Below are 25946 nucleotides of genomic sequence, written 5' to 3'. Positions count from 1 at the left end.
GTAAAGTTAAGAGTCCAACAGGCAGGAAGTACAGCAATGGGGGAATAGAGCAAACTGCACACACACTCTAAAACTACACTTTTATTAAAATGGGCATCCAAGTCAAATCTTTGTCTACTCCAAATAAAAAATAAAAAAAATACATACCACACCAATAAATAGATATTACAGTGATATCAACAGGCTTTGTCATGGCAGTAAATATATTATGTGCTGTCATATCTCCTTTATTTAATCAGGGTAATTTGTTAATATAATTTATTTTATCAATATACACACACACACACACACACACACACACACACACACACAAGTTGCCAAGTGTGTGAATGTGTTTGTTTTCTCCTTTTCTTTACATCATTCACCATTGCCCTCATTATACTAAATGGATTGACTGGCCAATCAGGAAGAGGCACTTTTTAAGTCAGGCTTTAAGCGCAGGGAATTAAAGGGTGGATCTCTGCTGGCCAGAGCAGGTGAATTCATTTGATCCTCGAGAGGTCCATAGCTAATCAAGGAAGGCCAGGAAGGCTCAGACTCCTCCTTTCCAATCCCCTTCCGCTCAAAAATCGCCTTTCACAACGATTAGTTGTTGTAGCCAGATTTTCTTGCAGCTGTTCACAGACAACCATCAAAATTTCCATCCTTGAGGATCTTGAGTTTGCGGAGGAAGAAGAAATGGGTGCAGGAGCCAGCGCCGAGGACAAAAAGTCCAAGGAGTTGGAGAAACAACTCCAAGAAGATGCTGATAAGGAGGCTAAAACGGTCAAGCTATTACTGCTTGGTAAGTGACCTCCTGAATAAACTTGTGCTGTTCGTCCAAGACTGCAGGTGGTGAGAAGTGCTCAGATCAACAGGTTTTAACTTCAAAAGATTCAGTACAGAGTAACTTTTCACTTTCCATCTCTGGCTGCGAAGGTTTCAGTTTAAACAGTCAGTAGGTGTAACTGAATGCATAGGTTAAAAAAATGTTTTGGGGAACATGTTTCATTTAGTTTCAGTCTTACTGATGTGTGAAACATAAACAGCAGGCAGAATTATGTAAGTCACATTCCAAAAACAGATTAAAATGGAGTGAAACTTTTTAAAGATAAACTCTACCTTATTTTAATTATCCAGTATGAGGAGCTGTTTCATTAGTGAGAGTTCAGCGGAGGAGAGAGATTAAAGAGATCGCAGGTTGAGCTTTTAGTTTGGGAAGAAGCTCAAAAAAAGTATAACTGAAAAGTACAGCAAATGCAGAACTTTAAACAAATGTTTTCATATCATTTTCACTTGCTTACGCATATCATACCATGTTTATTACAATATAAATGAGCCAATGCAATACTTTTTTTTTTTTTAACATTAAAGTGCATTATTCACAAAAAAATGCAGAACTTAATGTTCATCAAAGTCTTCAAAAGGGAAAAAAACTGTAAATATATGTGTATGAAATATTCTTTAAAACTATGTTGCATTTAGAAATGTAATGGTAAAAAAGTATAAATAATCATTCCACTGTTATTTAAAATGACTTTTCACTTCTAATGAAAGGACATTGGTGCTTAAAAGATCGTAGCCTTTGGTCTAAATGAATCACAGCCCGGCAGTGATATGTCAATCCAATTAGCTAACTGGTTTAGCGCAGATCCACTTGGTGAGCTCTTTCTTGACCCTCAGCTCACACAAAATGCATAAAATGCATTTTGTTTGTGAGATTCAATAAAAAAAATAACTTTTCAACTCATACGTTTTTACTGGGAGATCCAAAGCTGGTAATTCTTGCAAATCAAAAAAGTGGTTTAAATTTTTTTTCCCCTCCTCACAGCACTTATTAAACTTAATACAGACTTGCAGTAGATTTGCAGTGGAGTTGCTTCTTCTGTTGCGTTATGTATGACTGTAAGGACAGGTAACAAGAGAGTCATCTTGTGAGCTCTGTGGGATATTGTGAAAAAAAAAAGAGTCTCAAACTCTGTTTTATTACAACTCCATGTCCTTGCAGCTGATTTCAGTTGTGAGCTCCTTCTGTGCTAAAGGGTGAAAGTAACACTGGCAGCATTTAATTAACTTTTGCACGCTGTAAGTATTAAAACTGCATAAATTGCCATCAAGGAAACACACACACACACACACACACACACACACACAAAAGGAGTTCCAAACTGTTTAAGTACAAGTAAAAATTTGCTCTAAACAACAACAAAAATAAAGATCTTGAATGTTCCCAAAACAATACAGCTAATGGTAATATTTCCACACTGTTTTGCATGTTATAAATGTCTTCATTTCAGTGTTGATAGTCTACATATACACAGGCGTGCGGGCACATTTGCAAGGGAGCATGAGGTGCAAAGATGAAGTCAGGGTACATCTCATTACATTTCGGAAGCTGACAAAAATTTAGCTTAAAGTCACAGTGCCACCTTTAGTGCCTTGTCACAAATTAACAAAACAAGCTTGACCTACTAACATGTGTAAAGGCTTTAAATGCTCAGCACTAAGTCTGTCGATGGCTTAAGTGATGTGGCTCAAGTGAGAGCAAGACAGTCAGCTTTGGTTGCCCTGTGACGCATAAACTCCTTCTGGCCTAACTTGTGTTGGAGACAGCCTGATCTGCATGGAGGCACTTCTCCATCCAACACAATCAGTTCTGTTTCTTACATTTTTACATCTATGCACAAGGCTCATTATGTATGCATGCATGTTCTTACAGTGGCCTGCTGTCATTTCAGCCAGTTTCACTATTTGGATTTAAGATGTCAGCATTTGGTGTTGTCTGCCAACATAATGGAGCTCAGTGGTATTTATGTTAGGTGGGTGAGGTGCAGAAATGTACAAAGAAATATGAGAGGATATTTCGGCTCAGCAAGAAAGAAAAAATCCTATGAGAGCTGTGGTGTTGTAAGGATATTAGGTTAGCAGAGCCTTGGGCTAGTTCAGTGTCCTCTGTTAAAACCTCAAAGCTTCACATGAAACTGAGAACCAGAGAATCACCACCACCACCTGCAGAAACTGTAATGCATCAATGCACATTAGAATCTGTTTTCTCCACTTTCCATCATCTTCCATACCATTTCTTATTGTATTTTTCTTGAGTTATGTCAGTGAATCTGTAATTCATGTGCATCATAGTTATATTTAAGGCATTTAATCTGCCTATTGTGTTTGCAATAATAAAAAATCTTCATGTCACAGAATTTATGATATTGACCTTTACCCTCTTTTCCTGCAGGTGCTGGTGAGTCGGGAAAGAGCACCATCGTTAAACAAATGAAGTAAGTATTAAAATAAGTGATGACAGTAGCTTTGTGTCGTTCCCTGCCACTGGCAGGCAGTCACATTGTGGAGTTTTTTTAAAATCTCATCAGTCAGGCATACTGCCATTTGGCTAAAGCTCCTCAGTCTCTGTCTGTTTCGTTTGCAGTGAAGCCCAAAGCTTAACAAGGCAAACATCCGCTTACCAATTTGTCAGCATTTCTTTTGTGCAGTTAAACTTTGGCAGTGAGAGCAAAGTGTGATCAGAAACATTCCACAAGGTGGCACTCTCTCCCTCCCAACTGCTTTCTTTCTGCCCATCAGCTCAGTCAAGTAGTGGATTATTGTTGAGAAAGCTTTTTCCTGAGCTGAAACACTTCACCCTCCACTCTTCTACTCACTTACAGGATTCTGCATCAAGGTGGTTACACAAAAGAGGAACAAATGGAGTTCAGAGCAATCATCTATGGCAACATCCTGCAGTCTGCTCTGGCTATCATCAGAGGCATGGAGATGCTTGGCATTGATTTTGGTTCTCCCTCCTCACAGGTCTCATGTTACACTTAAGAGATAAAAGCCAGACATGATAAACTTGTTGAGTTCATTCTCATTGACAATAAACCTTGCACTATAATTGTCCATGCTGATGGAGCTTTATTCTGTGTGTGCAAAACCACAGGAGGATTCACAGAAGCTGCAAAACTTGTCAGACTCCATCGAGGAAGGCACAATGCCTCCTGAGTTGGCCCAAGTTATCCAGAAGTTGTGGAAAGACGCTGGAGTGCAGGCTGCTTTTGAGAGGGCTGCTGAGTACCAACTCAACGACTCTGCTGGCTAGTGAGTCTATATCTTCTAGTGGAGCTGATGCAATCACAGGTCTACATGTAAAACTAAAGAGTCAGCTCCCATAGTGTTTATAAATACACAGGATTTCATATGCAAAACCTGACTGCTATACTGTTTGTTCTGGCATCATCAGCTACCTCAATGAAATGGACAGAATCTGCAAGCCAGACTACATGCCCACTGAACAGGATGTGCTGCGATCTCGAGTCAAAACAACTGGTATCATTGAAGAGCAGTTCTCCTGCAAAGAGCTGCACTTCAGGTGAGTCACAGCGTAACTGGCTAAACCTTACAACTCTATGGTTTACAGGTACTTAGTGAGTATTTTCTGACTTCCTGTGATAAACAGGATGTTTGATGTGGGCGGCCAGAGGTCAGAGAGAAAGAAGTGGATCCACTGTTTTGAAGGTGTGACTTGCATCATCTTTTGCGGAGCTCTCAGTGCATACGACATGGTGCTTGTAGAGGACGATGAAGTGGTGAGTCAAGGAGCTCCACTATCTGATTAATAAGCAAAAAGAGACTTGTCAGTGAGTAACTCTCAGTGTTCTCTCTAACCTTTTTTAGAACCGTATGCATGAGTCCCTCCATCTATTCAACAGTATCTGCAACCACAGATTCTTTGCACTGACCTCCATCGTGCTTTTCCTCAACAAGAAGGATCTCTTTGAAGAAAAGATCAAGAAAGTCCATTTGAGCATCTGCTTCCCAGATTATGATGGTAAGATCGCCTGCTTCAGTTTTCAATTATACCTGCTGCACATGGCAAGCTTGAGGAAGCAGAAAAGAGCAGTAGGCCACATCTGTCTGGCATACAGAAAGAGTGAAACCAGACTGGAACATGGCACCAGAACACAAATAGCAATAAAGATGGAAAACTAACTTGTAACCCAAGCCACTCAAGCCATATGATGCAAAGAGACTTAGGCAGCATTATTAGAAGGTATAGCATACATTTTCATTGTTATAGAGATGATACCCAGCTTTATCTATCCATGAAGCCAGATGACACAACCCAATTAGTTAAACTGCAGGAATGTCTTAAAGACATAAAGACCTGGATGACCTCTAATTTCCTGCTTTTAAATTCAGATAAAACTGAGGCTATTGTCCTAGGCCCTACAAACACCATATCTAACCTGATACTTACTCTGGGTTGCATTACCTTGGCCTCCAGTAACACTGATGAATCTTGGAGTCATTTTTGACCAGGATATGTCCTTCCATGCACATATTAAATAAATATGAAGGACTGCTCTCTGGAATTTATTACTTCTAAATTGGACTATTGTAATTCATTATTATCATGCTGTCCTAAAAGCTCCCTGAAAAGCCTTCAGTTTATCCAAAATGCTGCAGCAAGAGTACTGACAGGGACTAGAAAGAGAGAGCAGATTTCTCCCACATCAGCTTCTCTTCATTGGCTTCCTATTAAATCCAGAATTGAATTTAAAATCCTTCTTCTCACATAGCTACCAGTCTGGATTCAGGAGACAGACACGCTCTCTACTTTTAAGATTAGGCTTAAAACATTCCTTTTTTTATAAAGCTTATATTTAGCACTGGATCATGTGACCCTGAACCCTCCCTTAGTAATGCTGCAATAGGCCTAGGCTACTGGGGGGCAGGGGGCTTCCCATGATGCATTTTCTTTTTCATTCACCTATTTTCACTCTATGTGTTTACACACCACTCCGCATTTAATCATTAGTTATTATTAATAACAGGAGTTAATAAACTCCTGTTAAAAGGGAGTTTTTCTTTCTTTCCACTGTTGACAAGTGCTTGCTCATAGGGGATCGTCTGATTGTTGGGGTATTCTCTGTATTATTGTAGGGTCTTTACCTTACAATAAAGCGCCTGGAGGTGACTGTTGTTGTGATTTGGCACTATATAAATAAAACTGAATTCAATTCAACTGAACGGAAATATGTCACCTGTCATGTCAGAAATGATTCTGAACCTTCTGCCCTGATCAACTGCTTTTTTTTTTTTTAGGCCCCAACACATATGATGATGCCAGCAACTACATAAAGACACAGTTCTTGGAGCTGAACATGAAGAAGGGTGTGAAAGAAATCTACTCTCACTTGACTTGTGCCACAGACACAAAAAACGTGGAAATTGTGTTCAACGCTGTGACAGACATCATCATCAAAGAAAACCTTAAGGATTGCGGTCTCTTCTAAACAGCTGCAGAGTGAAAAGAAGGTGCGTAGTGACCATGCTACATCACTCCCAGAAACTGTGTCGGTAAAGAATAATAGAGTCGAGATCCCTGCTCCATTAGTTTAACCTCATCATATCTGGCCATCTTGCACTGCCAAGCAACAGTATGAGAAAAGATCAGTTTGGACGATTTGAGAATTTTGAGGAAGATAATCAGGAGCAAAAGGCAATTCCTTAGTGACTCGATATCATCAGTTTCAGATCACAAAAAATGTTGACAGTAAAAGGTTTCATGTATGATTTATGAGACTTTATGAGATTTTTTTTTTCAACACGTTGTACTTATAACTTTCTCCATTTTGCAGAACTTCGTCTCCCACCTTAATCCATTACATACTGGCATTAACTATGAAGCATAAAAGATGGAGCACAAGGGAAACTCAGATTGTTGTGTTTATACTATTGCTTCCATGCCGAGACATGGTCCATGACTGATCCTAGCAACTCATCATCTCCAACGGTACACGCCCCTCCAACACAGTGCATGTCCAGCTGGGCTGAAACAACTATCAAGTCCCCGCATCAACATTGTGGATGCTCAGCTTTCTACAAGACTCTTTCATTTTTCTAAACTTCAGTATGTTTCTCACACGAAAAGTTGATAGTTTAAAGGTAAGAACATGAAATTGTTGCTGATTTGATCCTCACTGCATTCGTTTGACTACTGTGTCATGAGTTCTATTTACTAAAGCCAAGCTCTGTAACATAAAGCAAATAAAACAACAACAAAAATAACTCTGGGATATATGAATATTTCGAAAAGCAACATCTCACTCTTATTTTTGTTTTTTTGAGTACAGTAGCCTCTGTGGTCTTGATAATTAATCTGTAAAAGTTGCTGAGCAAATATCCCAGTGCAAAAAATTGTACATGTATCTACATAGTGTTGATGTATTCATTTCACGTAACATTTTAATGTGATGAATAAATTTCAGAACATCAAACATGGTAGAGAAACTTTGTACATAAGAGTAGATAATGCATTATATTTTGAAAGATAATCTATGACAAAGGGAAACACTAGAGGGACGATACTTTATTATAAAAAGGGAATGAAAATCTACTGAGTTTGTCCTTTCTTATGAAATGTAGAGGCATGAAATAAAGAAGCATTAACTTCACTTCTGTGTCTGTGTCTTCGCTGCAGAACCACACTGTCACTACAGTACACTGAATTAGCGAACCAGGCATGTTGACACTGACGGACCACCTCAGGCTGTTACTTGCAGGGACAATGCTGCTGTTATATAATTTATCTAATCCAGTCAAAGGGGAAATGGCAGCGTAAGGAAGTTCATTAACAATAACCCTATTGAGAGAGCAAAACAAATTAAAGCGGTAATTAATCTGCTGGGTGAGATTCGCTGCAAGATTGTGCAGGGACGGATACACGAGACATGACAGCAAGCAAGGACAAAATGCAGTGTAAACAATGTCTGGAGCTTATAAGAGGAGCTATCACCAGATTTGTGAGCAAGGACAGCTTCTTTTGCTCCCATCTAGCACTGCTTGCTCTCTGTTTTGTTCAAAATTCATAATGCAGGCCCGAAATGCCAATTCTCTCTTTTTTAGAACTTTTTTTTTTAACATTGAGCTTTAACATTGAGCTTTGTCTCTCTGTGGTACATCAGCATTTCCCAGAGTATGACTCTGTTCAAACAGCTGCCAACAGATCACTAAGGATAGACTCCTCGTGTTCTATATTTATGTCACTGTCACTAAAGCCAAAGAAAAGACCAAAACATTGCCCTCCCTCGATGGTCAAAAACTACTAAAAACACACCAGTGAGTCACCTCGTTGCAAATTTTTAAGCCTTCTTAAAAAATATAAATATTTCTCAAATGTCTGCCCTTATTATATAAAGATTAACAGCTGAACAGACGAGGCGGAGTACTGCGGGCAGTAAATGCACGTGGGAACATGGGAGAGAGAGTTTCATGCCATTTGTTTCTCATGTCATTTGTTGACAGTGGAAAGTTTTAGAATATCACCACCTGTATCCTGTACACTGAACATGAGGAATCAGCATGTTTTAGCTCGAAGATAAAAGTCTTGTCCTGTTGTCGTCATGTTGTTGTCATGTTGACTTGTAGATTGATTCTCATTTGAACTTATTACATGTGCTATTATGTAGTGGCAGCAGGGAAAGACATTTTGAGCTGTGGCGTGTGTAGCAGCTGGAATACATTGACCCTCAGCTCAAACATACAGATGTGTCACTGAAGTCTAAAAATACTGTTGCCACCTTGAATGACCTCAGTCTCTGCTCTCTTTCGGTGAGAATGTGACTATCTGGTTTACAGTGGACAGCATCTGGTTAGTGTTGCCTGTTATTTTGTTTTAAACCAGAATAACAGTCAGACAGCTTTGAGCCGTGAGGTTAAAACTGGGCCAGTGCATCAGCTTAGATTTTACGTGAGCTCTGCGTTGATCAGCCACAACATTAAACCACCTGGAAGGATGGTTTAAGTGGCACACACTGTCCTGCTATGGGAAGCTGCTGATTTGTAATAGGGGGTGGGTGCTTGGCTGCTTCCAACATGGTTTAGGTGATTGAAGAACGAGGATCCAAGGTTTCCCAGCAGAACATGCCATTCCTTTACATCTGACAGTGCTTTTAATCATATGACTGATCAGTATAAACCTTTGATAAACTTTGCTACCAGGACCTCTCTGTGCAGGAAGTGGCTCATCTATCTCAAGCTGTGCTCTACTGCAGAATACAGTAGAGTATATGTGTGTGTGTGTGTGTGTGTGTGTGGGGGGGGGGGGGGGGGGGTCTAAATAATACCAACGAGAGCTCTGCCTAAATACAACTATTGTCCCAGTTTTGCAATTTGGATTTTATGCTTCTTTACTACAGCGACCTTTTAGTAACTACATAATAATTATATTGAAATTCAATTGGGGGGGGCAACACATACAATTTGCATATGAAAATCAAATCACTTCACAAACTGACTTGAATAAAGATGTTCAGTACATTGTGGTCATGTTAAGATAAAAAACAAACAAAAAAAAAACAGCTATGCAGACACAGATGTGGCTACTGAGCTCATTAGTCTCCAGCTAACTAATCCCTGACCCAACTGGTTACATTTTATGCTTCACATCAAACCAATCACACAAAATTTTGTCCTATACATGTTATAGCATTCATGCATCCCCAAAATGGGAATACTACATAACTGAAAGTAAAAATTAAAATATGACAGATGCAAATATTCAATAACGTAATGTGATACAGCTAAGACAAAACGCAACATGATGGTGAAAAGAATAAACATTTTAGCCATAAAAACTGTGAAATGCATTGATGGATCTGATGAACAGGCAGTCAGTTTTGGTCCTTGTGCAGATGACAAAAAACTATAAACCTGCCTGCGTGATATAAAGATCTTAAATATGACAGGACTTAGTGATCATTTCACAATCTTTGCCCACTTAATTCTTCCCAGGGCATGCCACATCTTAAATCCTATTAAGACAAAAGTGATAACTGTTGCAAGTCCCAAAATTAGTGCCGTTTAGGTCCTGCATGCATCGTGACCTGCATCCAGTTTAGTCCTTTGTGACACCTACTTTCAACTTTGCCCTCTGCAGAAATGATATCCCAGAAGTCCTGATTGTTCTGAAACCTGCAGGTAAATGCAAAGTTGTCATTAATACTTCTGTCAGGAGTAGTATAGTCAAAGTAGGATTGTTTTTCTATCAGCAGTCATTTATATAAGAGAGTACGGCTCTGTTGGTATAAACACAGACATGAAAAGCACCTGGCAGAGAGAGCAGCAGCAGCAAGACACCTTCACAGAACAGAGTAAGCATTGATGATACCAGACATGGCATTTATTCAGTCAGAAATTGCATTAAATGAAGGAGTTGGGGTGGAGGTTGGTTTGCAAAGCGGCTTGCAGAGACAGCAACAGCAGTGTACTAGTGGAAGCAGCCTGCCAGAACTGGCATGCTCAAGGCTACTGATGTGCTCTGTACAGAGCACATCATGCTTAACTATGAATACAGTGACTCTAAAATGCAATTTAAATTAATATTATATATATTAAGCTGCTTGTAATGATAAAGGGCAAGGATTTAATCCCTAGTTCCGCCAGTCTGCTTGCCTTTGCTGTTCACTTTCACCCAATGCATCCATAAACATGTAAGCGCATGCATGATAGACAGGTATTACCGGCCAGTACTTTGTTCGAATATAAAATTTGTATTGAGGTAAGGCGTAGGTCTACGAGACTGGTTTTTACAGAGTACAAAGCAGTGAAAGGGAACAGCAAACCAAGGTCCGGTATTTTATATCTATGGATACACTTGCAAAAATGACTAGAAATACACACACACACACAAAAAAAAACCACATACAAATGTACCAAGTGAGATACACAAACCAAAACAGTCAGCTCAAATGTTCAAATGATTATCTTTGTGGTTCAAGCATTAAGTCAGTGTGCTGACCTGGAAGGCAGCTGAGCTTTCAGTTGAGCCCAATCTCCATCAGGTTGATCTTGATGATGACATCAGTTACGGCATCAAACACAAACTGCACATTCTTGGTGTCTGTCGCACATGTGAAGTGTGTGTAGATCTCCTTGTTGCTCTTTTGTTTATTTAAGTCTTCGAACTGGCACTGGATATAAGCTGCTGCCTCTTCGTATGAGCTCCCACCTACAGTGAAAGGTCAGTTATTACTAAATAAATTGTTCAAGAAACATCCTCTTAATGATCTCTGGACCTGAGTTATACAAACTGACATGGAAAATTTAATTATTTTGAGCTGTACCCGGTAGCACCTGGTTTTCTTTGCAGAGAATGTATTTGGTCATAAACAGGCTTACAGAGCATCTGCCTGATTAGTAACAGTCCAGTTTACTTTATCCAAAGCTCATTTAAAACAAGCTGCAGCTTAAAATTTGCTGTAGCAGTTTGCCTCACCAGTGTACTCGGGGTAGCAGATAGTAAGTGGACTTCTGTTGATCTTCTCTTCAAACAAGTCCTTCTTGTTGAGGAACAGGATGATGGAGGTGTGAGTGAACCACTTGTTGTTGCAGATGGAGTCAAAAAGCTTCATACTCTCATGCATCCGATTCTGAAGAGAGAGCAGATGTGTCTGTGACCCTAACAGGCATTTCTTGCAGAGGACATCTTGACCTGCCATGAGCTGAATGTCATCAAGCTGCTTTGCTTTTAGGGTCCTGTTGAGTGCTCAGAAACCCGACTGACAAAGTGCTGGTTAGTGCCAGCTGGTGTCTATCGCATGCTAGTTATGTTGATTTGAACCAACAGCTTTGTGCAATTTGTGAACAAAATGTACCACATGTTCAAACAGTAAAGAAGAAGACTAGCAATAGCATATTTTACACTGCTTGCAAAGCGTGAGGCCAATTGCCAACACAAACTCAAACACAAGTTCACTGTCACATTTTATGCAAGCAGAGCCATTGTTAGTGTGATTAGCAACATCTCTCCCTTTCTTCTGTGACAAGATTAGAAAAAAAAAAAGGCCTCAGTGTCCCAACAAGTTTCAAAAGAAAACATACAACATCAACTAGATGTTAAGATATGTAAAGTGGACCAGAACCACAGGTGTAGCCATCACTTACCATTTCCTCATCTTCAGCCAAGACGAGGTCGTAGTCACTGAGAGCCACACAGAAAATGATCGCAGTGACACCCTCAAAACAATGGATCCACTTCTTTCTCTCTGAGCGCTGGCCTCCAACATCAAACATCCTGAGTACGTGTGCACACACACACAAACACACACACACACACACGCACACACACACACACACACATACAGATTCAGTAACTGCATAAACAAATGAGCATGCTCATCGGTAGTAATGTCCTTTTCTTTGCTTTTTATAAGGATGTCCTGTGTGTGCATACGTGTGTGCAGAACACATACGGGGAATGCTGGTGTCTGCACTCTCACATCTCATGTTTGTGTCTGTTGCCTCTCGCTCCACCTGAGTCCCTGAGAGGCAAACTGAATCTATACTAAGATTTTCAGCTGACACCAAAATGAAATTAGAGAGCGCTGCGTTTTTCAACACCAATCCAGTGATTACATTATATAATGTAATCATATGAAAGGACTGAAGCAATGTAATTCCATTAACAGCCACAAAGGTGGATCATGTTAGGCTGAACTGCAGCAGCATTTGTGAGTTATGTAAGAGGACCAAAAATCAGGACTTTGATTTCGTCAAAGCAACATCCTCCAAACATTTTCTTTTCATTTTGTCCTATGAGCATTTTACTGTTGATCTTTTTTTTTTTTTAATGCAATGACTAAAAAGAAGTTTCATGACTAGATGAGACCTGTTCCCTCATTAAGAAAAAGTAAGTTCACAACATCAAACCAAGTCAAGAACACTCTTGTCACTGTCAAGGTCTACAATCAAGAGATGCCTTCATGAACGAAAATACAGAGTTTACAACAAGGTGAAAACCATTGGTTAAACTCAAGAACAGGAAGGCCAGATTAGATTTGGCAGTAAACATCCAAAGAGCCTGCACAGCTCTGAAAAAAATACTTTGGACAGATGAAACCAATGTTAACTTGATTCAGAATGATGGGAAGAGAAAAGTATGGAGAAGGAGAGAAACAGCTCATGTCAGCGTTTCACAACTATGCATTTGAACTTGTAATATAGAGTAAAGGGATGACTTGTTGCACCCACCATCACAATTTACATAAAACAGATAAAAAATACCCAAAGCCTAAAAATAATCCTAATTTCCTAAAGTAGAATCAGCTCTTTGGGTTGGGAACTGCTGTGTTATGACTTTAATAAAAACTTCTAGGTAAGTTTAAATATATATATATATATAAAAATTAACAGCTGAACAGACAAAATATATATACATATACACACACACACACACACACACACACACACACACACACACACACACACATATATATATATATATATATATATATTAGGGGTGGGACTCAATTAAAAAAATTAATCGAATTAATTACAAGCTTTGTAATTAATTAATCGAAATTAATCGCATTTCAATATTTGACATGAGAAATATTAATTTAAGTTTAGTTGATGAATAAATCAATATACATAAGCTTAAACTTCAAAATTTTGTTTATTTTCCCACCAGTCTACTACACAGACCAATGAAGGGTGGAAGTGCTCCTGTGATAAGCAAACACCTGAAATTAAAGTTAAGCATCATAACTGGATAGTTTTATTCAACATTAATGTCTCACTTGTTATAGTTAGAAATTAATCATTCTCTCAGCTGTATGCCTTGATGTTGAAATGTGTTATGCTTGTTTTAACAGCTTATTTTGAATTAAAGACGTAAAATTAAACCACAAAAAGGAGAAAAAGTTCGTTCTCTGTTTAACCAGCTGCTTTCACACAGCTGTGCTTCGCACTCACGGTTGCTAGGCGACATGAGCTACGCAGAGGTGACGGCAGCTGATATGAAGGCTAGCCGCTCACTTCCGACTAGGGCTGCAACGATTTATCGATTAACTCGATTAAATCGATTCTAAAAAATTATCGACACAAATTTACTGTGTCGATGCTTCGTTTAAACTCTGCAGCGCTCAGCTGTCTCGGTGTAAGCGGCGCTCCTCACTAGCATTAGTGCTCCGTCGTCTTTTTGTGGGTTTATTGGTGGCTGGCAAACCAACATAGAACTGCATTACCGCCACCTACTGGACTGGAGTGTGAATCACGCGCACGCACACACACACACACACACACACACAGATTCTAAAAAGCTCTCCGTCGCTGCGATGGATTTCCTTTAACACAGAGTGGATCATCGCTAGAGTTGCCACCTGTCTTGTAAAATACAGAACCCCGTATGTTACGGGACTCCGCGGAATACGGCTCCGTAACATGCGGGGTTCCGTACTTTACCGGACGGGTGGCAACTATCGCTGACATGCATTTCCACGCCTCCACTGCTCTCTGTGTGTCTGTGTGTGTTGTGCTCGCTGACAATTTCAGCTGTTATTTTTGTCTTTACTTCAGCTGTAGCTAGCACAACTGGTTTGCTAGAGCGCGGGCCATTAGCACTAGCGATGGTTCGGTACCGGAAGGCCCGCCCCCCAGGACCGGGAGGCTCCGTCAAAATTTTTTTTTTTAATCCCTTATTAGTGACTAAATATAGACCTGCAGTAGAAACGTATTTTTGAGAATGCTTGTGAGTACAAAGCATTACAACATTACTCACACATGCACCATGGCTCCAACAGCCACTAGTTTTTCAAAACACTCATAGCAGGCAGCGGTTTTAACTGCGCAAGCGCAAAGAGACGGTGAGCTCAAGTAGTGCAAAAGGAAACGTTTTTCCAGCGTCCAAAACAGCAGCTTTTTCTTTTAGTAACCACCATTAAAATCTTTACTGGGAAACAGCTGGAGGTCCTTCATCAAGCACCTGATCAGCAAGTGTTAAGGTGAAGAAAAGAGAACTTTGTAGCTGCTCCATCCACCGCTGTTTGTTCACGCGGCGAAAAACTGCAGTACGGAAGTTAAAATATGCAGATAAACTGTTAATAAAAAAAGTATTTCTTATCCGATTACTCGATTAATCGATGGAATAATCGATAGAATACTCGATTACTAAAATAACCGTTTTATGCAGCCCTACTTCCGACCTTTGCGGTCTTCGTGGGCTGCGAAAGACGTGGGCCGGGTCCTTCGCAGGATGCGGCCCCTAATTTGGACATTGTGCGTCGATATAATCTGTATGCCGGGAACTCGTGCACTGAGAAATGTTCCACGGTGCAAAGTGCGATTAAAATGCGCAAAAATTTTTAACGCGTTAATTTCCCCGTAATTATTTAATCGAAATTAACGCATTAAAGGCCCAGCCCTAATATATATATATATATATATATATATATATATATATATATATATATATATATATATATATATATATATATATATATATATATATAAGGAGGTGTAAAGGAGGCCCCCCTTCATGAGAATATGAAACTGTACAAGCTATACTAACTTGAAGTACAGGTCTTTGAATGCAAAGTGAGTTTCAACAATCCCGGTGGTCTTCACACGTGTGCGTAAAACATCCTGCTGAGTTGGGATGTAGTCCAGGTGGCAGATTCTGTCCAGGTCATTCAGGTAGCTGAGGGGCAGGAAAAAAGTACATACAGATGACCTGAGAACATTCATCAGGGTGTAAAATACACTTGTAGAAATAACACAACAAAATCTACTGAATCCTCTACTCTACTACTCCCAATGTGTTCATAAATATCATATGTTTTTTTTTTTATTGACATATCCAAAGATTTCCACATGCAGAGTAACAAAATATCAGATACAAATGTCTGGTCATGTGGCACTAGTCCTGCATGCACACATCTGGGGACGCCACAAAATGATACTAAATATGGGCTCATATTTTTGTAGATGATAAACACCAGCTCCTTTTGGATTGAGTATAAACAGACTAACTTTCCTGGTTCCTCTTTTTTCATAGTGTGGAAACAGAAAGTCACCACAGCTCGGCTGTTTTGACAACAAAGAGTGTGTCCTTCACGCTAAGCTATGCTACGTTTTCCTTTCAGTGACATAAATGCTACAGAAACACAAGAGAACCTTGAGCTTTATCCTTGTCTGATTGGTAATTAAAGAATAAGCTATATTTAGCTCAAAGTGTCAGGTGTTCTCATTCAGCGGCTCACTATAATAACAAACTATTTTGCCCAAATGACTCTAAGCGGAGGACGATAATTTCCACTTGTCAGTTTCTCCTTCATTTCTCGACTGTTTCTGGAATGCAGTCAGTTGTGCAACATGCTGACACAGGACTTTGACGAGCAAGATGCAGCTTGCCTTTTTTTTGTTACATACATGAACAAAGCACCCTTTAACCAAAGCTGTCACACTCTGGGGTGACGGGGAAAACGCAATCATAAAAGATTTCTTGAAAAAACAAATATCATTCCCTCCTGTACAATATATTTCTATTAAATGCATTAAGACTGCAGTCCTCTGTGTGTCAGCTCATCTAACATCAACCTCATTTTGAAGTCTTTTTTGGTGTGTATGTTCAGAACGAGTCCTTACTATGCAGCAGAGTCGTTGAGCTGATACTCTCGAGATCGATCGAAGCAGGCCTGAACTCCAGCATCATTCCACAGCCTCTGAATCAAGTCGGTCAGCTCTGCAGACATCACTCCTTCCTCTGCTGAGCTTGCCAGGGCAAACAGCTGGCGAGCGTCATCCTAGCAACACCAATAATTGCTGACATTGTAAAATGACCTCTTTGAATGTTATCTTTTATGTAGACAGTGCAGTAAGCTTACCGCTCGTGCCTCATCTCCGAAATCTATCTTTAACTGACCCATTGCCCTGATGATGGCCATGATGGACTGGATGGTGTTGCTGTACACGACCACTTTGTACTGCTTGCACTCCTCCTCTGAGTAGCCATCTTCATGAATGATTCTGACACAGACACAAAATCCAAACAGGATTTTAGAGCTCGTATAAATATTTGACAGTGCGAACAAAGGGCTCAACAAATGTGGGGCAAATTACACATTTGGAAAGTTTAATGCTGCACTGTCATTAGTGCTGGAATTTGAGCTCCACTGAGCATACAGCATGCCTAATGTGGGAACTGGGGGGGCTCTATTCAGGCCCTGCCAGGCTACAAACCGGCCTCTGTGGCCATTGTTTAAAATGTTATGCACAAAGGGGCTTCCTACTCGGCCCGAGTGTAGCAAAATGAGGCTTCTACTCTGCTTTCCCATAAAGATGGGCCACAGCTATAAGAAGGGCTGGGACTCTTGTACACCAACATAGTAAAAAAAACAAAAAACTAAAGGTTTCTTACAGGAAGTAGGACTTTGATATACAAGTTGTAACTTACTTCATCTGCTTGACTACTGTGCTTTTCCCAGATTCTCCAGCGCCTGAAAAAGAGGGACAGTATTTATATAAGACAGCCATATCAGGAAGCAGTACACCCAAAAAAAGCTACTCCATAATGTATCGCAGTTTAGTCCCCTGTCACACGGACCGTACCAGCTTTTCATAACAGCTGAACTTAATCCCATCTCATTTAATCATACATCCCACGCCGTGTTTGCATCAAAAACACCAGGAAAAAAGCTTCTTTGTGATGAATTTCAGACATTAAACTGGACCCCAGGGGAGTGTAAACAGTCATGTAGCACTGCCTTGCATGAATTCAATTTGATGCACCAGTCAGCAGTTTTGCAGCATGGGCGCATTCAATTTTCCTCCATGACAGGAAATATACAGACAACAGTGTAATGTGGAGGAATCAAATGCTAACTGCTTACTCCAAAATGTAATAGCCCAGATCACAATGTGGGAGACGGTGAGTAGTTTGATGAGCTGGTACACTCCTTTCACAATACTGGACATCCACAGCAAACAATGAAGTGATTGCAGCAATGATGTCAAAGTCTCGCTAAGCTTCCATTAAAATAAATGATACTGTAATGACGATGAGTAGGGAGGGATTTCACATGAGTAATCATTATAGTATTTCTGCAATAATCACCCAAACAGGAAACAGTTGTCACGCTTCTGGCTGAGACAGTGTTTTTCCACAGTGTTAGATAGATAGATAGATAGATAGATAGATAGATAGATAGATAGATAGATAGATAGATAGATAGATAGATAGATAGATAGATAGATAGATAGATAGATAGATAGATAGATAGATAGATAGATAGATAGACAGACAGACAGACAGACAGACAGACAGACAGACAGACAGACAGACAGATAGATAGATAGATAGATAGATAGATAGATAGATAGATAGATAGATAGATAGAACAAACCCTGTCATCTGAGCTTTTCAGTCGCTTAACAACAGCATTAAATTAAAAAAACATAGAAACATACATGGAAAAACTGCTAGTGCTGTAGGTGATTTCCTGCTTCCTGTTCAGCTAATTTGGATTTTTTCAACAGGCAGGCACTTCCTGATATCTCAGCTCTCTGCCGTTCACACTGTGTTTGCTGGAAACATAGATTTAGATTTAGGGTTTCTGTTGATTGATTAATCAGTTAATATCCACATCTCCACTGTCCAACAGACTTCATGTTGAGATAGCATACATAAAAATAATTGTATTGGCTCTGGTAAAGTAAAATAGATTCATAAATATATAAATATTAAAGAAAAACTTAAGACATTTACCTAGTATGGTTTTCTTCTGGTTCTAAAAAGGAGACACATGTATATTTCATATCTTAAGTTAAAAGAAACATAAATTATGAGTGGATTAAAGAAGTGAAGAGATAATGTGTCAAGTTGATGTGGCATGTTTCAAGTTCTTTTTTGCTCTAGTTTCATATTTATCATATAATATATAGACTAATATAATGCTGAAAAGTAAACTGTATTTTAAAAGATGTCAGACAATTCCTTTAATTCTTCAGGGTGTATAAAGTCATAGCTGTGTTTTTGATTTGAGGTGACCAAAGTATAAACCTGGTCTTAGTTTTACAGATTTTTATCAAGAGCCTGCACACAGATGCCATGTGGGACACAGTTGTTCTCATTCATCCCATATTTGTGGTCCCAAGTTGGTATTTGTAGACTACAGTGGTACGCTTAATGCAGTTCCCTAAGGCTTAGAATTATACTTGTGGTCAAAATAGCTTGCTGAAATTCACCAGATGGGCTGGTGTATCTACTGGGATCTTCCTTCTGGTAACCATCTTTAGGGTTTACAGACAACGGCAGTTCTCTGGGTGAAAATGCCTTGTTGATGCCAAGGTCAGAGAACAATGATCAGACTGTTTTGATTGGGATGGGAAGGCAACAGTAACTCAAATAACTATTTGTTGCAACAAAGGTTTGCAGAATAGCACCTCTGAACATACAGCAGCAGAAGAGCACTCCCGGTGCGACTCCTGTCAGCTTAGAACAGGAAATTAAGACTAGATTTCACATGGACCACACAGATGAATAGCCTTTTTATACTATTTTTGGAGTCCACCTGGAGAATGGATACATAGTTGGTGCATTGTAATGTAATGTAAAATTTTAAACTACAGCAGTCACAATATGCAATGTTTCCACTGACCTCCTTAAGGGAAACCCACCCAACTCTACTGATGCTGTTCCAAGTGGCATGCATGATTCTATTTAAACCTAATGGCAACATTTCTAACATAATGGTCATGCTGGTTAGAGGGGGTCCACTGTGAATTTTCCCCTAGGGCTCTTGGTCTTATAATACTATTTTCTGATCTTGGATCATGCATGTGCATTTGGTGCCCTTTGAAACACGGGCAGTTTACGCAATCACCCTCTGATTATGCAATTTATTGTACATTTATTTACCCAAGTAGAGCCCCACCCCCACCCCATACTCAGCGATGCAGGAAGTATAACACTCGCATAAATGTGAGTGTATGTGTCTGTAGTGCCAGTGCTGGCCTCTGGGTTAATCTGGCAATATGACTCATTATGGTGACTTTAGACTTCCTAACCAATCAATACATCTTGAAGTCTCTGCTGTGCCCCTGTGCTACACAGACATAGGTAAAGTGTAATTAAACAGGCCTGAGTGAATGTCCATCCATCCATCCATCCATCCACCCACCCATCCATCCATCCATTTTCTTCCACTTATCTGGGGCCTGGTTGCGGGGGCAGCCTAAGCAGAGAAGCCCAGACCTCCCTCTCCCCAGCCACCTCCTCCAGCTCATCTGAGGGGGACCCCAAAGTGTTCCCAGGCAAGCCAAGAGATTTAACCTCTCCAGCGTGTCCTGGCCTCCTCCCAGTAGGACATGTCCGGAACACCTCACCCAACAGGTGTCCTAATCATCCTAATCAGATGCCCAAACCACCATAACTGGCTCCTTTTGAGCATTAGATGTAATTTCTATGAACACCTTGGTGTCATTTATATTGGCGTAAGAGCCTTTATTTGCTTTAATTAACTACAGTAAAGATCAGAAACCACAGGATGAATATTTTTCAAGTGATGGAATTTAAAATATGGATGACTGCTCTCTTCCTTAAAACAGCCAGGAAGCTACATCACCGAATCACCAAAAAGGAGACACATTCCTGCTGCCAGTCAGGAATCCTCAGCAGATGAAGTTTGTCAAGGAGGCTTATAACAGAAGTATCGCTTTCAGATGGACAGCCAACAAGAATTAAACCCATGAATTCTTTAGTTAAGCTGTCAGCAGCCAGAGAGATTTACGCTCATCACACTCATTAGACAGAGGGAAGAGGACAAAGTGTGCTGATCCCTCGTCTCAGTTCTGTCGGCAACCAGTTCTCCCATTCATGGCATTTTTTGGCTGATTGTCAGCCGTGGCTTGCTGCCAATTCAAAAACCAACTTTACACAGGCAGTCAGAAACACAGGCTGGAGTCAGACTCCAAACCAAACCTCATTTAACAACAATCTAAACTGCAGATTTTTTTTTATGAATCACTGTTTGTGGTAAAACAGGAGACTGTGTTCACTGGAAGGGTTTGCTGGCTCTGAAGCTTTGTGGTTTTGAATAAAGAATAGCAGCTGAAGTCCTCTTTGTTCTTTCCATGTAACTCTCCTCTTCCAGTACAGACAGGGAGTGAAGGGCACTGCCTGGAAAAATCTCTGTAGTCAAAATTTGGAAATTAATGTTTCCATACAATAAGAGTTTTGCCTGAATTTAATGTTGAAGCACCACATTTGTCTGCCTAAAGTCAATCCTCATATATCTACTGGTAGGATTTGCGCGTATCCAAAACCCACATGTATGTGACTTCCTGCAAAATCTTTTCTTTTTTTTTTTAAACCTAAAAGCTTAATTTATTTCCCAAACAGCAGTCATTCTGTAGTCTATTCACCAAATGCAGAGTGACCTCACAGTTTTGGGCAGTAATGGCTCAAAAATTACAATAAGTAGACTTACTGGCAGAGTTCTGTCTTATCTTCTATATCAAGGTACAAAAATCATAGCAAACACAAAAGACAATCCACTGGTGGGAAAACTGCCTCATTGTGAGAAAAATGCCTCTAACCAGAATGTGACCCAGAACACAAACAAGGGGGGAAAAAGCAGGAAATCAGATAGAGAAGCATGAAAATCATCTCAGTCTTGATCAACAACTGCAAGTGTTCACACAGTGCAGTTCCTGTTAGTGGAAAATGTTCATGCTAAATGGAGTTAAGTGGGTGGTGTCTAAAAAAAGTTATTTCAGGGGGATTAAGTTACACCTTGTCTCTCTAAAACAAACGACAGATAATATCTTTAGCATTGATTATCTTTCTGATTCACTACCACAGTTACAATAATTGACAAATTAATTAGTTCCTTTGAATGGCCTTAGCTAATTTACTAGCTTTGGGCTAGTAAACACTTTCTACTGCTAAGATACATTTTTTTATGAGGAGACATCCTGCTGCATAAACAAATGCTACTGTGATATACACTCACTGGCCACTTTGCAAGGTACACCTGTTCAACGTTACTGCTCATTAACCCAAATATCTAATCAGCCAATCACAAAGCAGCAACTCGGTGCTTTTAGGAATATAGACGTGGACAAGATGACCTGCTGAAATACAAACTGAGCATCAGAATGGGGGGAAGGAATGTGATTTAAGTGACTTTGAAAGTGGCATGCTAGTTGGTGCCAGACAAGCTGGTCTGAGTACTTCAGAAACTGCTGATCTACTGGGATTTTCCCACACAACCATCTCTAGCATTTACAGAGAACGGCCCAAAAAAGAGAAAATATCCAGTGAGCAGCAGTTTTCTCTTGTCAGCTGAGAACAGAAAACTGAAGCTACAATTCACACTGACTCATCGCCCCCACCCCACCCCCTTCCACCAGGATAACAGCCCACAAAGCTCAAATCATCTCAAACTGGTTTACTGAACATTAAAATGAGTTCACTGTACTCACATGGCCTCTACAGGCACCATATCTCAACCCACTAAAAGCACCTTTGGGGTGTGGTGGAACAGGAGAATCACATCAGCCAACAAATATGCAACAATTATGTGAAATGCTCTCCTGTCAATATGGACCAAAATCTCTGAGGAATGTTTCCAGCACCTTGTTGAATCTGTGCCACAAATGCAGCTCTCAAGGCAAAAGGGGGTCCATCCTGGTACTAGCAAGGTATACCTAATGAAGTGTCCAGTACCAGTCAAAAGTTTGGACACGCCTTCTAATTCAGTGGTTTTTCATTAATTCACAATTATCTGCATTGTAGATTAATACTAAAGTCATCCAAACTATGAAGAAATAGATATTATTTAGTAAATAAGAAGGTAGTAAACAAACCAGAATATAGTACATTTACATTTTATTTATTTACACTCCCACCCATAATGCATTACTGTGTATGATGTATACATATTATCGGTTACAAATGTATATAGTGTTTTGATGTATATGTGTGTATATGTACATGTGTATTGATATATATTTTATGTATATAGTGTTTTCTATTTTATTTCATCCATCTTCTCTGTACTTGAGCTGCTGCAATACGCAAATTTCCCTGTGTGGAATCATTAAAGTTTTATCTTATCTATCTTATCTTGTGTTTTATATTTTAGATTCTTCAAAGTAGGCACCTCTTGCTTTGCACATCTTGACATTTTCTCAGTCAGCTTTATGAGGTCATCACCTGTTTCAGTTAACAGCTGTGCCTGTCAAGAGTTAATTTCTTCAATTTCTTGCCCTCTTAATGTGTTTGAGACCATCAGTTGTGTTGTGAAGAGGTAGAGTTGGTATACCCCTATTTGAGTAATGTTCTAATCCATATTATGGCAAGAACTACAGTACTCAACTAAGTAAAGAAAAACAATAGTCTATCATTACTTTAAGAAATGAAGGTCAGTCAGTATTTGAAAGTCTCCTCAAGTGCAGTCTCACAAACCATCAAACATTATGATGAAACTGGCTCCCATCAGGGCCGCCCCAGGAAACAAAGACCAAGAGTTACCTCTGTTGCACAGGATAAGTACATCAGAGTTACCAGGCTCAGAAACCACAAGTTAACAGCACCCCAGATAAGAGCCCACCTAAATGCTTCACAGAGTTTAAGTAGCACACTCATTTTAGCATCAACTGTTCAGAGAAGACTGCGTGAATCTGGACTTTATGGGCGGATTGCTGCAAAGAAGCCAACAAAGAAAAACAAGAGGAAGAGAATGGTTTGGGCCAAGGAGCACAAAAAAATGAACATTAGATCAGTGGAAATCTGTCCTTTGTTCTGATGAGTCTAAATTAGAGATTTTTGGTTCCAAACTCCATGTCTTTGTAAGAAGCAGAAAAGGTGGTTCCTACAAGTGTAGTTCTCACCATGAAGTACGGAGGAAGAAGTGTGATGGTATGGGGGTGCTTTGCCTTATAATATAGTGCCTACAATAAATTGAATTGAATCGAATAGAATTCGATTGGTTGCTCATTCATTAACCTGCAGAGGGGTCAGAGGGGTGGAGCTGTAGGCTGGATACTGCACAGCTCACCAGTCCACTACAACATATTTGATTATTATTATTTAGCAAAAAATATACTACATATTTTTTTTATTGAGCCATCATTGCACACTGGTTCCATAATGTGCAATATTTTTTTTTCTTTTCTTTTCAAATATTATATTTTTCAGTTTCCCAATAAAGCTGCTGCCTATATCTTTATGTATTGTCTATTATTAAGTGACCAACTAAATAAACAAGTAAAAATATACATCAGAAATAATTATGGCTACAAGAAGCTCCAGTGCAGTACCTTTTAAATGCATTCGTTCTTAGGTACCATAAGTCTGAGGGTCAGCTTTAACCTGCATTTATCTCTAAGTTTGTAAGCACTGATTTGAAACAGACCCGCGGCAAGTGACAACACTTGTCAGCTCCTCCGAGCACGTACTCCCAATTCCAGCAATCAGAACAGATAGAAAACCGGTAAGGTGGCCTTTGAGCTCTCACCACCAACATCTGGTTTACTTCTGAAAGAGGAGAAGCGATTAGCCGCAGCTGCTTAAAGCTGACAGAAGGAGGGGGAGGGAGGAGTGTTAAGAGTCAAACTAAAACTATCCTACAGTAAAGGCGTGACTCTTAAAAGTACTCATACAGACAGGTCATGATACAGTAGCTGTTATAAATTCTAAAAAATGAATAAATAAGTATAATTAAAGTTCATACCCAGTAAAAGTAGTTTCACTTCTCTGGAGGATTTCTCTCTGTCTTCTCGCAGGTTTTTATCAATCATTTTACTCCTCTCCACCGCAGCTTTGTCCTCGGCGCTGATCGTGCAGCCCATATTTTGTTTTGTTTTGTTTTGTTTTTTGTGCTTTCAAACTAATTCTTGGGTGTCGGACTGTGGTTTCATGAGCTGAAGGGAAAACGCCGTCCCACTAGCTCTGGGGTCGGTGTGAGCTTTAGTTTCCCAGCCTAGAGCGAAGCGAAGAGAAGGGGAAAAGGCGTTGGCACAGGAGGCTCAGTTCCACTAAACCCACAGTCTGATGCTGCTGAGCTCGCACAGCCTCTGCCCGTCCGCTCGTGTCTGTCCAGATATGAGATCAGAAATCACTTTACAGTTCACAAAATATTTTAATCCAACTTATCGGCAGTTTGGACTCAAGTAATAAATACACAAAAGAAAGCAATTCAGAAAATTGTGTAAAAATCAGGCGTCCAATCCAGCGTTTCCAGTGAAAAATTCACCGCAAAAACTACCCATAAAACTGACTGCTGCACAGCCGCGCGTCCACGTAGCTAATCCAGCTGCAGACCAAAAAACTCTGCTGAAAAAAGAAAACTGACGCTCACCACAGGGCTGACGGGAAATCTAGTCAACTCCAAATAACCGGCTGAGCAGCCTGTTTCTGCCTGCGTGAACTTAATATATTAATGCGCGCGTAAATATACGCTACCTCTGAAAATTTCGGGATCTGCGCTGTAATATTTATACCAAGCCAAGTTTGTGTGTAAGTTTTCTCTGTAGTTTCTCTGAGATAAATGCAGGAAATGTTTTGTGTGGTGTGACTGCGCCCTCTGGGGATTCACAACTGAAGTGCGTTAAGCTCTGGGTTTCAATTAGCCTTCATCCATTCTGCATGTTTTACCTGCCCAGAGAGAAAACAAAAAGAGCACCAAAAAAAAAATCAAAACACTAATTTCTTCAGTCAAAAAGGACAACTTTTTTTTTCTTCCCTGAAACGACATTTGGGCACACTTTTATTGGACTTCATCAGCTTGGAGGTGCGTGCTAGTTTATTATTTGAATGCTGTAATGTAGCAGTATGAACAAAGTTAGGATTGATGTGCCATTGTGTGTGTGTGTGTGTGTGTGTGTGTGTGTGTGTGTGTGTGTGTGTGTGTGTGTGTGTGTGTGTGTGTGTGTGTGTGTGTGTGTGTGTGTGTGTGTGTGTGTGTTTAATCTGGATTAGCTGATTGATCCTTTGATTATAAAATCTCAGGAGTTAAAAAGTAGTAAATATTTACATTTGAACAACTGGATCCAGTAATTACTGGAATCAGTAATTTAAAAGAGCTGCAGTTTACTAATGTTTCTTTCTTTCTAGTCTCCTTAAATTTGCAGGAAATGATAGAGTTATGATTTTTTTTTTTATATAGCTGCCATCTTACCATGCA

General features: G+C 39.8%; 2 protein-coding genes across 2 annotated transcripts; one reads left to right on the top strand and one right to left on the bottom strand.

Moving 5' to 3' along the window:
- The first annotated feature begins 437 nt into the window (after positions 1-437).
- Positions 438-7436, top strand: gnat2 (guanine nucleotide binding protein (G protein), alpha transducing activity polypeptide 2). The gene is made up of 9 exons (XM_030733009.1): positions 438-784; positions 3218-3260; positions 3648-3789; positions 3920-4077; positions 4220-4348; positions 4436-4565; positions 4654-4807; positions 6085-6297; positions 6621-7436. The coding sequence occupies exons 1-8, from the start codon at positions 679-681 to the stop codon at positions 6273-6275; spliced, it is 1053 nt and encodes a 350-aa protein (XP_030588869.1). The 5' UTR covers positions 438-678; the 3' UTR covers positions 6276-6297; positions 6621-7436.
- A 1855-nt stretch (positions 7437-9291) lies between these two features.
- Positions 9292-25228, bottom strand: gnai3 (guanine nucleotide binding protein (G protein), alpha inhibiting activity polypeptide 3). The gene is made up of 9 exons (XM_030733007.1): positions 24495-25228; positions 17213-17255; positions 16644-16785; positions 16405-16562; positions 15329-15457; positions 11926-12055; positions 11258-11411; positions 10781-10990; positions 9292-9954 (listed from the first exon to the last, which is right to left on the bottom strand). Exons 1-8 carry the CDS (start codon positions 24610-24612, stop codon positions 10800-10802), a joined length of 1065 nt encoding a protein of 354 aa, XP_030588867.1. The 5' UTR covers positions 24613-25228; the 3' UTR covers positions 9292-9954; positions 10781-10799.
- Between the last annotated feature and the right edge of the window lie 718 nt (positions 25229-25946).

Source organism: Archocentrus centrarchus, chromosome 7, assembly GCF_007364275.1.
Source record: "Archocentrus centrarchus isolate MPI-CPG fArcCen1 chromosome 7, fArcCen1, whole genome shotgun sequence".
NCBI lineage: Eukaryota > Metazoa > Chordata > Actinopteri > Cichliformes > Cichlidae > Archocentrus > Archocentrus centrarchus.
Note: the sequence above shows the minus strand (reverse complement) of the source record. Positions and strands in the feature narration are given on the sequence as shown.